General features: G+C 35.2%; 1 protein-coding gene across 2 annotated transcripts in view; it reads left to right on the top strand.

The window, feature by feature from the left end:
- LOC147390696 (UDP-Glycosyltransferase superfamily protein) overlaps positions 1–14714 on the top strand; it is a 16447-nt gene extending 1733 nt beyond the window's left edge. The window contains exons 1-2 of one of the 2 annotated variants that reach the window (XM_086457854.1): positions 6346–6932; positions 13819–14713. In XM_086457854.1, coding sequence (XP_086313980.1) covers positions 6461–6932; positions 13819–14684 — 1338 coding nt within the window. In that variant the 5' untranslated portion in view covers positions 6346–6460 and the 3' untranslated portion in view covers positions 14685–14713. Of the gene's footprint in view, positions 1–6345; positions 6933–13818 lie in introns of those variants that run through there. The other variant, XM_086457855.1, reaches the window with a different exon arrangement.
- The last annotated feature ends 763 nt before the right edge of the window (positions 14715–15477 follow it).

Genomic DNA, 15477 nt, shown 5'->3' with positions numbered 1-15477 from the left:
ATTATTTATGATATTAAGAAAAACTGGTCAGCAGCAAAAATTGCAACTGGGGAGTGTGGCGCCCCGCCAAACGCTAACACAAATCCCAAGGTCAAATCCCAAGGTACTAGGTGGCACCTCGAAATTTCGGCATGGTCTCCTCTATTTATGTTAGCGTTCCACGGAACTCAAACCTGATAAACCAATTTATAACAAAACCTGTATATAAAAATGTAGATACAGGAAAATAACAGCGGAAGACTAATTACATCTAACATGTAAGTAGATCAGAGTGCGGAAGATTTATCAATATATAGGCTTACCAAAACATTCTCACTCTAACATAGGCCTAAACTCTCAATCCAAAAACTACACACATCCTGGATGAAACTGACAACGTTAAGGGATGTGGCCCTAGTGCTCACCAGGCAATAAACTCTGATCGTCGATCTGATCGACCAGATACTCCTCAATTACTGACTCTACTCCTGCCTCGGTAGCTGCAAGTGCTGAAACTAAAAAAAATAGGAAGGAAAGGGTGAGTAACGAGAGTTACCCAGCAAGTCCACAGCCAATTCCTACTAATAACCCTTCCTAAGCATGATCGAATAAAGTATACTGAAAATTTTTAATACATGCAAGGTTTTACAAGATAAAATACGATCAACTGGTACATATAGCCAGGGATGAGCAACTAAACAGTTTAAAGATTACACATGACATCAATCATCCATACTCATTGTACATTTTCCATTCTATGCAAATACCGTTGACAACATTAAAACGATAGACATGTTTTTCAGTTTATAATTCAAAATATAACAACAGATACATAATACAAGTGGTGGAATATTGGAATTAAAGAGTTGGGATTCACGACTGGATCGCTCCCAGTCAGGACATGATATTCTCCAATAACATCGTAGTTCCTGATTTTGTGGCTGGTCGTGTCTACCACGCTTGTGGAACCATTTATCCGGCTCAGGCTGGCCGTTTGACGTGACCGTAAGCAATGGGTCTCTTTTCGATGTGTCAGAACGTTCGACTACTACTAGATTGTTAGTGATCACTGACTAATCATCTTCGTCTATGCCTATCAGGCGTGCATGTGATTCCCAAAAGACACTCCACTCGTATACGACCACCTTTACAATACACGTTCACTGGTAAAGATAAGAAAGGAATGGACCCGGATTCCAGTTGTGACTCCACTCTCATACGCGTCCCATACCACGTATGAGTTTGGTGGTCCCTACCGTACATCCCAGGATAGTGCACCCCTCCGGATGATATGACACACTATCCCTTCAGGCATTCACAAACCCTTTAACAGCTCACAAAATAGCTACGTACATATATGATTTTTCATTTTAAAACAAAAGAGAAATTAACAGAACAGGGTTGAGAACGAATATCCAGTTCCTACCATGCAACCGTGGCCAATCGGCCTAAAATAAATAACAGTACTCAGCGCAAGCGCTAACATAATCGGAAATAAACATGCAACCCTTTCATTAATAACCTGGATATCCTTTCACCAACCTACACACAACATACAATGTAAAATGCAGACATCACCCCTCGGGTGTGATTCTGACATTTTACCGTTCATTCCCTTTTCCCATTCTCTCAACATTCTCATTTTTCATCCTTTCAAATCAACCATTCATTTCCAATATTTCAAAGTCATTCTTTTGGTCTTTCCATTAAAAACCCTCAAAGTTTATTTAAAAACAAAGTCCCAGCGATGCTCGGGACCAAGACTGTTAAAAATAGAGAAAGCTGGTGAAAATTTGGCTAAGTGTCAAAAACTCAATTTTTCAAAGTTCTCGAAATTAAAAATGGGTTTTTCGAAATGAAAGTCTTGATCATGAGATTCGACACCATATAGTTTTTGTAATCCAATTCAAAGAAACGCGAAAGTTATTTCATTTTGAAAACTTGCCGAAAACGTCAAAAATTACGTTTTGTTCTTTAAACCAAAATTCGGATTTTGATCCTTTGAGATTTGGATCTTAAAACCATTCCCATTGTTCCGAAATGGGGGGTAAAACCTTAATTTCATTAAAGAACTTAAAGTAAATGGAAGTCAAGCCATTAAATGTTTTTAATGAAATAAAGGGTGACAAACAGTGTATAAGGTGTGAGGAAGTCAAGCCAAGAGTCAGAACACTATTCTGGTCAAAACTGTGTCTGTCGGTGGCTGTCGGCGGCAGGAACAAGATGCTGTCGGTGGAACCGACAGTTTACTCATCGGTAGATGTCGGTGGGACCGACGGTTCTGCCGACAGTATAAAATTTTCGGCGATTCTTGATTTCATCGGTGGCAGAAGCTTCATTCTGTCGGTGGGACCGACAGAATGCCTTCGGTAGGTGCCGGTGGCACCGACCCTTCCCACCTACAGCCTGAACCTCACTCGCGATTTTTGGGTTTTTCGATCCCTTTTTCGATTTCTTCTTCCATTCTTCGAATCATTCGACCCACCCACGATTTTGTTATCAAAATTCGATAAAGCATAAACAAAACACCTACTTCTACCATGAATTTGAAATCAAACACCAATTTCTACGATTTAAATGCAAACAATAAGTTTTGTTTCAAAACCCTAAATGCACATTTCGGAAATCTAAAGCTACCAATAAGAATTGGAAGTCCCTTACTTGGTTGTGAACGCCAAGGGTGATGAATCAACACTAAGGATCAATGTTAGGCGGCTCGAAGTTTCGAAAGTGGTTGAACTCGGGTGCCAACGGAGTGGTTGGTTGTGAAACCCTCTTTGAAGGTGTTCTCTCCGCTTCCTAATGACCAACAACGACTCTCCTATGATTTGGATGAGGTTCCAAGTGATTATACAAAAACCCACTTGCTGATTCTTGTGGGAGACCAAGAGAAAAGAAGAGGAAATGGAGGTTGGATGGGGTGAGGACGTAGAGCTCGACAACGCCGACGTCTTTGCCTTCTTCGTCGAGGTTCAACTCGGACTTGATTGGGATAGATCTTGATAGGAATGGGTTCAAACCCTAGGTCTAGAAAATGGCTGAGTTGAGTTCTTTGGAGAAGAGTGAAGAAGTGAAAGGAAATAAAAGAAAGTGAGTTTTCTTTTATAAGAGGGCTGAGGGTATATTTGTAATTTTCCTTCATTTCTTGTTTCGATCATAACTTAACTATTCGGACTCGAAAAATGACAAACGAGTATACCGTTTCGAATGATTTTTCGTTATGGACCTAACGGTGTCATCAAATCTTTCTGATTCTTGCTCTAACGAAACTCCACTATTTTGGATCCCACGTAACACGAAATTCGAGGATTTTATAACTTTTCCATCCGAATTCGAATTCAAACTTGCTTACAGGCTAATGTATATATTTCGATCCTTTTGAATCTAATGGCGAAGTCAATTTTCCTCAAAATTAATCATAACAATATTCGAGTATTTTACTCTAAATCTTTCATTCGATATTTCCCTCCAAATCTCACCATTTACTTTCCTGGAGATATGAGTTGAAAATCTGGGGTGTTACAGGGAGGGTCCACCTTAGTAATTAGGCTGCTTAGACAAAACATGTGTGTGTTGTGTATTAAAAAAATGAGATGAGACTGACTTCGACTTCCACATGTATGTGAGAGGATTTGCTACTAATAAATGAGGATGGTAAGCAAGTTGACACATAACCATTTAAAGTAAGGAAAGAGCCGCTATTGGCACCACAACTTTTACCTAATACACTCCAATTAAAAATAAAGAAAATTGGGTTTTTTCCCTAAAACGTGCACAACTTATTTTCATATTTTGGTTTCGGTACATTGTTCATATTAATTCTGAAAACATGCATGAATCATTTTTCAGCTATTTTGTTGGTAGGTATTTTTAATTTAAAGTGACGAATTCGTTGGTTTTAAAGTGATGATTCGTTGGTAAATTTAATCAAAATGTCCTTGATTTTAAAGTGACGAATTCGTAGGCAAATTTTAAGATAAAATATCCTTATTTCTTAATGGCTGGTAATTTCTAAGCGAGTTCGTCACTTTAAATTAAAAATACCTACCAACGAATTTGCTGAAAATTGATTCATGCGTGTTTTCGGAATTAATATGAACAATGTATTGGACTCAGAATTTCGTCATATTTAGCACATGCAATGATAATTCATCCAAGAAAATAAGTACATGGTTGAGATTTAGTAAAAATTGGGGTGGTAATAGAAGCTCTATTTTTTTTTTTTTTTTTTTTTTTTTATTTCTATTTTTGGGTTTAAGATTTTAAGTGAGCCTAATCATACTTGTAAACAACTACTGAAATTGTTTGAACAAGTGTGAATATTTTGTAATGTAAATATAATAATTTTAGGCAAACCTTTGTAAGGTTTGAATGGTGTTTTTTAATCTTTAGTTGGGGTATGATAAAAATTTAAAGAATTGGAGTATAACAAATAAAGGCCGGGGTGCCAATAGCAACTCTCTTGAAGTAGGGTCTTGTTAACATGTGCCTAATGGGCACACTTTAAGATGTATTAAATACACCTCCATAACCTACTTTACTACCTAAAATGCCTTTTAAAAAAACACCCTCAAATGCTTGTTTTCAAGGTGTTTTAAATTCATGTTAATATGTGCCCTTAGGGCACATGTTATGATGTATTAAATACACCTCCAAAGCTTACTTCACTATCGAAAATATTGTCGGTGAGGTTAGTATAGGCTCTTACGATAAACACGTGGAAAGAAAGAGTCGTGCTGGGGTGACACAAACGGAGACACAAAGGTGGCGAAATGATGAGGTGTTGTGCACATTATTTTCTTTGAGATAAGGATAAGCATCTACGGTAATGTGAACGCCACCACATCATTTTTGTCACCTTTGTGTCATTCCAGCATTTTCCGGAAAAATATCATTGGAGTAGTTAAGTTGAGTGTCTTTTAATTTGGCACTTAGCTTGATTTGTTTAAACTCCAATAAAAACTTGTCAAGTAGAATTGTGGGTACCGCTTGTTGTTAGAGGGATAGGAAACCACTCTGACTACGACTTCATACGAATCAGAATTCATAATTGCGTCTCGTTTCTTATAAAATAGATACGGTGTTTATGTGGCATGTTTTGGTTGGAGTGTATAACACCTAGGACTCTTAATCAAATCATTTTCTATGTAGCACGCATCCCAATGCATTTTTAAAGTTTTGATAAAAAAATTCTACTACTATTGCCCCCACGAAAAAAACTCATACTTAGTTGTCTCTATAAAATATTTTTTTCACTCTAAGTTGTCTCTACAAAATATTGATGAAATACCTTTAAACTGGAATCAAAACATAATGGCATAAAAAATTCAAGTTTTTTTTTTTCTTTTTAACTTTAATGGCTTGAAATAAAAAGAACCAAAGAGCAGAATTTTAAAGGGTTTTTCGATTTTTTGTAAGGAGTAATTTTGACATTAACTAAAAAAGTCTTGGACAAAATTGTTTCTATCTCACTCTTCTAACATGGGGTGATTTGAGGTCTAAGAAGGCCAAAAACGCTTTCGGAAAAAATCACGCTTGTTTTTAGAGAGTTGGTATTCGCATTCCAACTTTTACTTATTACACCCGAATTAAAAATTAAGAAGCAATATTTCTCAAAACATAAGCAACTTATGAAAAATTCTCCTACCAAGACATTGTTCATTTTAATTCTTAAAATATGTCTTTCCAGTGAATTTGTCACTTTTATAATCAACGAATTCGTTGATAAATTACTAGTGAGATCTCTGATATTTTATCAATGAATTCTTTGATTATAGAAGTGAGGAATTCACTAGAAAAACATGTTTTGGAAATTAAAATAAACAATACACCAAACTTGAAAGTTCATCATATTCTACGTACAAAATAAATATTCACCCAATAAAATAAATAAATGATTGATTGAGAATAAGTAAAAGTTGAGGTGCCAATAGAAAAAATAGTTCTCTCACTCTTTTCCTTATAGATTTCTATTTTTTGGGTTTAAGATTTTATAAGAACCTAATCATAATTGTAAACAACTACTAAAATTATTTGAACAAATGTTATAAGATTTTGTAATGTTGAGATTATAATTTGTGCCAAAAAATTTTAAACGTTCGAAAGTGTGTTTTAATCATTATTTGGGGTGATAAATAATTTAAGAAATTGGAGTGTAATAACTATAATATTAGTGTGCCAATATTAGCTCTCTTTTTTTGACTCATCAAAAGCATCTTTTGGATCATTTTCATATAACACCAAAGCTTTTAGTGCCCACAAACCTAACTCGGCACTTATTATTGGTATGCATTTGAAGCACGTGCAAAGTTCCCTCCTCTCTCTCTCTCTCTCTCCTATATATACAGAGAGATTTTGTGGTTTGAGTTGTAGATTTGTCAGTTATTCAATTCTCTCTCTCTCTCTCCTATACATACAAAGATATTTTTGTGTTTTGGGTGGTAGATTTGTCACTTATTCAAGTAAAACTAAATCATTAGATATGTCATCTAAAAGGGTGGTTATTTTGGTTCCTTATTCAGCACAGGGACATGTGACTCCAATGCTCCAACTAGCTTTAGCTCTCAAGGATCTTCATGGTTTGGAGCCAGTGATGGTCATCCCCGATTTCATTCATCGTGGAATCCAACCTAATATTAACGACCACCACGAGATTTCCTTCGTGTCAATCCCAGACCCTTTCGACGTAAATGAGACTCCCGACTTCTTCACCATCAATTGTATTATGGAGAATAACATCATGTCCCTTCATCTAGAGAAAATCATAACAAGTCTTGATGATGCACATGGTGGTATTTTTTGTGTGGTTGTTGATTTGTTAGCCTCTTGGGCTATTCAAGTTGCAAACCATTGCGGTGTCTCTGTTGCCGGGTTTTGGCCTGCCATGCTCCCTACCTACAACTTGATTACTGCGATCCCTGATATGATCCGACGTGGCCTCATTTCTAAATTTGGTAAGAAATTTTATTTATTTTTGTTAATCAATCTTCTTTAGTTCATGTGGTGGAGTAGTGTTTTATTAAGTCACGATATCGCTACTTCATGATTTAATTTTTTATCAACGAGATTGTCACTTTTAAATAAATACAAGTGATCTTGCTACCCCATGTTTTAATTTTTATTAACGAGACCGTCACTTCAATAGTGGAATAAATTCCTACGATCTCGCTACGTAGTGTTCATGTATGTTTTGAGAATTAAAATGAACAAGGCACTGAAATGCGAATTTTAACAAAAATTGTGCATGTTTTGGGAATTTGCTCTTTTAAAAACTAGATGGATCAGCCAAGTTAGACAGGATTTAATAATAAAATTAGTTTGAATATTTTTTATAAAAATGAAGGTGATTTAAGAGGGGGAAAAAAGTATAAATAAATATACAACTTTTTAAGAGGAAATTCCCAACCATTTAGAAAAACAAATTGTGAAATTCACATTTCAGCACACTATTCATTTTAATTCCAAAATCAATAAATCTACAATTTTTTGAAATAAAATATTTTATGTAACGGTAAATATATTTTTTGCTTTAATTTTAGTTTATGATTAAATGTTATAATTTCAAAACTGATATAATTACTCTTTTTGAAATTAAATAATTCACTGAAATAGAGTTTTCACAATTTTCAAGGTATGTTTTGGTGAATCTGCCAATTTTTAATTTAAAAAAAACAAAAAAAAAAATGGATCCGACCAAAGTGAACCATGACCCGACTGTTTTTTTTATAAATTCAACTTGATGACAAATATCTAACCATTAAAAAAAATTTAAGTTGCTATTGCCACACCAACTTTTACTAACACCACACCAACTGTGTGCAATTCTCTGGTAATTCATAAAGAAATTGGTGTGGCATTAGTAAAAATTGGTGTGTCAATAAAAAATCATGAATCAACTCTCATTAAAGTCAACATAATTAAGTCTCTCGTCTATAATATGATTCTAGATGAATGAGCATGTGCACACATAGGGAACCACGGGATGATTATAATACCTTTTGCATATCTTATGTCAAGTTATTTCTTTAGATATTTTCTTATATTATATGGGTTGAGTTCCATTGACTCAAGAAATATGACACAAGATCTTAACAGTATAAATACAAAATCCAATGATTGACATTTTATGCGTATCTTAACAATACATATCCCAATGATACTTATCTCAAGGAGAATTTTTAATCGTTGAATTTTGTGTTTATATGAATAAGATCTTGTGTCATATCTTGAGTTAATGGACCCTAACCTATATTATATTGACTCATCAATTGATTTTGTGACGCCCCGCCGAACGCTAACACAAATCCCTATATCAGATCTCGAGGTACTAGGTGGCACCTCGAAATTTCGGCATAGTCTCCTCTGTTTATGTTAGCATCCCAAGGCGTTCAACCTGCACCTGATAAACGACATACAATCCTGCATACATATACAAAATATAATACTAGCGGAAGCTTATATACGTCTAATAACATACGAAAGATCAGAGTGCGGAAGAATAACCAGAATACAGGATTATACAAAATTTCTCACTCTAACAGAAATCCTAACACTCAGAAGGAAATCTATAATACTTTGGACAATTCAATACCACTAGAGGTATAACCCCAATACTCACCAAGTGACGGACTCTGGTTGTCTATCTGACCCACCAGATGATTCTCACTCATGTTCTACACCTGCATCGCTAAGCTTCGGATCTGAAACTAAAAAATGGATAAGGAAAGGGTGAGTAACAATGGATACCCAGTAAGGAAGCAACAATTTCCGCCAATAACCTCTCCTAACATGAACGAATAAACATACTGAATCATTTAAAATAAACAAAGTTTTACAGAAGAAAATTATGATTAACTGGTACATATATGAGCAACTAAACATTTTAAAACTCACATTACATCGATCATCATTACTCACTATAACATTTTCTTTTATACAAATCTAATTGATCAAATAGAAACATTAAACGTGCATTTCATTTTATATATCAAAACAAGCAACAGATACATAATACACAATGGTGGAGTATTGGAATTAGAGAGTTGGGATTCACGACTGGATCGCTCCCAGTCAGGACATGATATTACAATTCTTCTCTGATTTTTAGTTCTTGATTTTGTGGCTGGTCGCTGTTTACCACGTTTGGTTGACCATTTATCCGGCTCAGGCTGACCGTTTGACGTGACCGTAAGCAATGGGTCTCTTTTCGATGTGTCAGAACGTTTGACTACTATAGATTGTTAGTGATCACTGACTAATCATCTTCGTCTATGCCTATCAGGCGTACATGTGATTCCCAAATATACAAACCATTCGTATACGACCACCTTTACATTACAAGTTCACTGGTAAAGATAGAGAGGAATAACCCGGATTCCAGTTGTGACTCCATTCTCATACGCGTCCCATACCACGTATGAGCTTAGTGGTCCCTACCGTACATCCCAAGATAGTACACCACTCCGGATGATATGACGCATTATCCCTTCAGGCATTCACAAACTCTTTAACAGCTCACAAAATAGCTACATATGTTTATTATTTTCATTTGAAAACAAAAGAGAAATTAATAATACAAGGTTGAGAATAGATATCCAGTTTCCTACCATGCAAGTGTGGCCACCCGGCCTAAAATAAATAACATAACGAAAACATAAACAGCCCATCGCGCTAACAGAAAGTAAATAAACATGCAACCAACAATATTACCCCTGGATATCTGTTCACCAACCTGCACATAACACAACAACATAAAATGCAGACATCACCCCTCAGGTGTGACTCTGACATTTTACCGTTTCATACCCTTTTTCCCTCTGTCCGATTTTTACAATTTTCAATCTCTTCAATAAAACATCCATTTTCTAATATTCATCAACTCAATATGAGTTCATTGAATATTAAATCACATTTTCCAACTAAAGAATTTATTTTTATCAATAATATTGAAAAAAGAAAACAAATTTTATATCAAAACGGGGTTCGAGCAGTGCACAAGACCCAATTTATGGAAATAACCCGTTAAAATACCCTACCCACGTATAATTTGTTAAAAATACAATTAAACATATCAAACATGCAGTTTCTTGCGTGAATTTTTGAAATAACAAAATAATTCTATATTTTAGAAATACATCCAAATTTTCAGATAAAATCCTAAATGCAATTTTCACAATCTACGATTACTAATAGAAATTGAAAGTTCCTTACAATGTCTAGGCAAAAGGATCGAAGCGTGTGCACGGAAATCGAGGAGATCGGCACGAGAATCGAGACGGACTGAACTTTGAAGTGGCTGATTTTTGAATCTGGCCTGGTGGTTTTGAAGATCTCGATGTGCTCGTCTCTTCTCCCTTCTACGGTAGAAGACGGTTTGATCCAGAAACTGATGAAAATCGAGGTCGAAGTTACGAAATCTCCGTATAAAAATACGGATGATTTTTGACTATACGGGGTGAAAAAGACGAGAAAACGGAAGGAATTTGGGTGGGTTATGTAGAGAATGAGGCTGCGGACGTTTCTCCCTTCTGCGTCGGAAAACGGTTTGACCCAGAAACGGACGAAATCCGAGGTCAAAGTTTCGAAATTTCTGTATCCAAATACGGTTGATTTTTGACAATATTGGATGAAAAAGAAAGTGAAATGGAAAGAGGTTGGGTGGGTTTTGTAAATGTCGAAGCTGCGGACATTTCTCCCTTCTGCGTCGGTCGTCGACGATAAGCCGTTTGCACGAGATCTGAGGTGGAAGTTTAAAGAAAAAAACGAATTTTTCATTGTATATGTCGCGGCTGTTTTGGACGAGTTGGGGAAGATGAGAGAAAAAAAATTTAATATATTATTTATATAAAATGTGGGACGAATTCAGTATTTTGTCAATTGTTTTGATCGACGATAACTTGACCGTCCAGACTCCAAAACTGACAAATGAATACTCTATTTCGTCTAATTTTTCGTTCCAGATCTAATGGTGTAGTCAATTTCTACAAATTTTATCTCTAACAAAAATTTACATTTTTAGCCTGACGTGACCCTAAACTTGATGTCGTTTTCATTTTTGACGATAATTCGACTTCCTGATCTCCAAAAATGATAAATAAATAGTCCATCTTCAATAATTTTTCGTTACGAATTTAATGGTATAATCGAATCTTAATAATTCTTTCTCTAACAAAAATTCACTATTTTGACCTGGTCCGACTCGGTAATCGAGGACTTTACAACTTTTATATTCGGACTCGCATTTGAGCGTGCTTACAGGCTAAACTATGTTTTTCGATCATTTTGAATCTAATGGTGAGGTCAGATTCCATTAAAAATGATCAGAAACATCATAAAATTTTACCCCTAAGTCCCACTTTCAAGATTTTCTTAAAATTTCACTATTTATTTTTCTCGAGATACGAATTAAAAATTCGGGGTTTTACAGATTTAATTCATGGTCATGGTAATTAAAAATTTTTAATAATTTTATTATGAGTACGGATTGTATGCACCCAGGGTAGAGGATTGAAGCTAGCCCTACTCCCACAAGCCACGTAAGCCATAATCCAAGAAATTAACGTTTAAAATATCTTCTTTTAAAAAATTTCTTGGATACGGCTTACTTGGGGTGTATTGAGGGAGGAGGGCTTCAATCCTCCACCTCGACTGGATACGATCAACACTCTTTTATTATTTATGAATCTGAAATCTTGATATGTTTAGCAAGTCAATTCAATCCAAACATCCATTCTAGGGTTAAGATTTTTGGATCATTCGAAAGGGTATAATGCCCCTTCTCGTTAAATGAAAAGGACTTGGTCATTCTCTCATTAAAGAACAAGACTTGAACCTCTTGTGACTTGTAAAATGTTAAAAAGATTGTTTGGATTAACTTTGAGAAATACTTTTAAATAAGACTTTACTTGTTTACTTACTAAAATGTATACGTTTCTTCCATTGTTACTTTCTAACTTTGTATGCAAACGGGGCCTTAATATGAAAACACTAACACTCTCCATCCGAACTGACATTTTTTATGCTAGGATTCCCAAGAAATGGTAGATGGAGAGCTCTAATGTATCTTAATTTATAAAAGCTAGATATGTGTTGCTATCTTGTAACGTAGAATTAACAAATTCCTTCCACGAGAGTAATCTCTTGGAATGACTTTTTAGATGCAAATTTTGCACATTTATGGTAAGAAAGAAGAAGAAGATAGTTGCAAGTATCCCAAAGAAAGAATTCTTATAAGATAAAAATTTCTCATTTTTGATTTTCTTTATTTTCTATTTCAAAAATTTTGATTAAACCATATGTAAAGAATGGGGTTGAGTTAGTGAGAACGAAGACGCTTGAATTAATAGAAGGCATGGCTTTAGATAGAATTTAAAGGAAGAAAAAGGTTAGTTCAGTCGGGACCAACTTTTTGGAGTAAGTCTTTGATGGTGATAACGATGGATTGAAATTATATAAATTAGATCTCATTGATTGATATGATCATAAGCTTTTGTAAGTCTGCGTGGTAATGTTACTTAGGTTCATATCCCTCGTTCACCTATTCATTCTTAGGGTCGTGATAAATTGATTTGTTAAAACGTACGCAGTGGATGTGGCAAGTGCACAAAACCATAAATCTTTTTCTTTGGGATACACAAGAAAAAAGATCTACGATTCTATGCAATTATCACATCATCATTTTTTATGTTTTATCACGTCTTCAACGTGATTGTTTATCAACAATAAGATATGTAGAATGCTTCAATCCAATAAAAAAAATCAATAAAATATATATTTTACAATTTTTGTATTTTATTTTATTTTATCAATTTTTCAAATAACTTTGACCGTGTAGGACTATAGAAGTATAACACGTGTTCTTTTAAAAAGTCAATGGATTCTTAAATAATGATTTTTAGATATTAATTTCCAAGAATTCCTAAAAAATTTATTATTGTTCCAAATTCAATCTGTTCGGTCCACGAAAAAAAAATCAATATCTCCGAATCAATCCTAATCCAGGCTTATTTGATTTAATAAAAAGTATATGTAAAGAATCTTGATTTTCTGACACCCCCTCTGACATACACTCTCTCATGTGGCATGGACTAGAATCACATATTAAAATATGTACAGTTGTGTATCCCGATAAAAAATATATATCGTTCTAGCATATGCCACGTCAGGGGATGTATGGGAGTGTAAGTCAAACACTCGGAGGGGGCGTCAGAAAATCCTTATTCATACATAAAATATAACATACATGATAGAGATTTTGGTTAATTTTAACGTGAAAAACAAATCAAGGGTATTTTAGACATAAAAAATACATAGAGATTTTGGAGGATTTTTTTTAGTGTGAAAATCTTGTTTTGGGGGTTTTATGCTTAGTGTACATATATTATATAAGGACAGCGTTATTACGACCCTATTACCACTCACATTGCGACACACCATTTTATCTTATATGGGCAAAAATGTTTGGGATAGGCTGATTTTTTGTGAGGATGATCTCTGTGATGAGAGGATCATCCTGGCAAAAAATCATCCCATTCCAAAACTTCTAACCCCATCAAAATTGATTTACAAAAATTGGACGGTCTATAATTTTTCAATAAAAATTGGACGGTCTAGAAGTTTCATAATGAGCTGATTTTTGGCAAGGATGATCTCCTCACCATAGAGATCATCCTCACAAAAAATCAGTCCATTCCAAACATTTTTTCCCATATAAGACAAAACGGTGTGTCGCAATGTGAGTCGTAATAGGGGTATACGGAACGTGACCCATTATATAATTAGATCAGTTATAAAGCATAATTTTAGACTGAAAAAAGCTGTTGTTTTGCTGAATATTTGCAGGAACTCCTAAACATCAAGGTACAATGTGCTTCTTACCTGGTCAACCCATGCTTAGAACCGAAGATCTACCATGGTTAGTTGGAGATTCAACTGCAAGGAATCTAAGATTCTTATTTTGGATGCAAATTTTAAATCGAACAAGATCCCTTCGTTGGCTCCTTGTAAATTCCTTTCCAGAGCAACAAGGACTTGAAGAAGAAGAAAATGTTGCACACGTGTTCCAAGTTGGACCTTTGACTAAGTACACAAAAAGCAACAAAAACCCAAGTTTCTGGGAAGAAGACATGAGTTGCTTAAAGTGGCTAGACCTTCAAAAAGACAACTCAGTTATCTACGTGTCATTTGGAAGTTGGGTGGGCCCAATAGGAGAAGAGAAGATAAGTGAGCTGGCATTGGGTCTTGAAGCTACAAAGAGACCATTTATATGGGTTCTTGGGTCCACGTGGCGTAAAGGGCTTCCTTTGGGGTTCTTGGAGAGAGTAGCAGCGCATAGTAAGGTGGTTTCATGGGCCCCACAGAAGGAGGTGATTGGACACGTGGCAGTTGGATGTTATATAACACATTGTGGTTGGAATTCTACCATGGAAGCTATAGAGAGTGGGAAGAGACTTGTTTGCTATCCAATTGCTGGGGATCAGTTTGTGAATTGTGCTTATATTGTGAAGGTGTGGGGAGTGGGTGTGAAGATGGATAGAATGGATGCAAGTGAGGTTGAAGAAGGTGTGAAGAGGGTTATGGAGGATGTTGGAGGAGATATAGAGAAGAGTGTGATGGAATTGAAGGAAAGAGTCATGAGTGAGGAGGGTATTTCAAGGGCATTGCTTAGTTTAACATCCTTCATTGATCATGTTAATAAGACCATGTAGTTAGTTCTCCCCCCGCCCCCCCTTTCTTTTTTAAGAGGGAAGTTAAAATTCTAGTAAATTTAAAAATATATATATAAATAAATAAATAAAAATTCTAAGGCTATTTGATAACACTTCTGAACTCTCTGGAAACTAAAATTGGACCTTAGAAGTTTCATCCAACGTCTCCCATCTCTAGTTCAAAACTTCTAAATTTCAATTCTAAAATCTGAAATCTGAAATGAAACAAAAAGAAATAAAGCTTTTGAATTCTGAATTTTAAAGTTTGACCACTTCCATTCAGACTTCACAAGTGTTATCTAACACACACTAAATTGGTATCGCGTCTAGTATGTACATCTAGAGGTGACCTTTCCAATGAGATGAGAGCGAGAAAAAAATTAGAGTTCTCAATGTTGGAATGTAGGAATTATTGGTCTAGAACCTGAAAATATAAGGAAAATAAAATAAAGGAGAGTTGAAATAGAGGCATTTTATTATTTTCTTTAATAATAAAATGACCCATGCATTGGTCGGGTCCCGTCCTGGGTTCGCATCTAATTTCCCTTCTGCATGGGACTTGCTTTTAAGACTTCACAGCCCCAAAGACTCTTCGAGATAAGTTCTTTATCTACTACTTCAGGGACACCACAAGCATCTATCAGAGAAGTTCTCGAGACGCCATAAACAATGTCTAAACTCAACTAATTCAAGTCTTAAGATAAATATGGGAAAGTTTTGAAAATAATTTAATAACTTTTAAGAATCATACAATTGATGTTTTCGATGATTTTGACCTCACTAAAAACCCTAT

This window comes from Akebia trifoliata, chromosome 11 (genome assembly GCF_017979445.1).
Source record: "Akebia trifoliata isolate Shusen 1 chromosome 11, ASM1797944v1, whole genome shotgun sequence".
Classification (NCBI taxonomy): Eukaryota; Viridiplantae; Streptophyta; class Magnoliopsida; order Ranunculales; family Lardizabalaceae; genus Akebia; species Akebia trifoliata.
The sequence above is the reverse complement of the archived record's forward strand: the minus strand, read 5'-3'. Positions and strand labels throughout refer to the sequence as shown.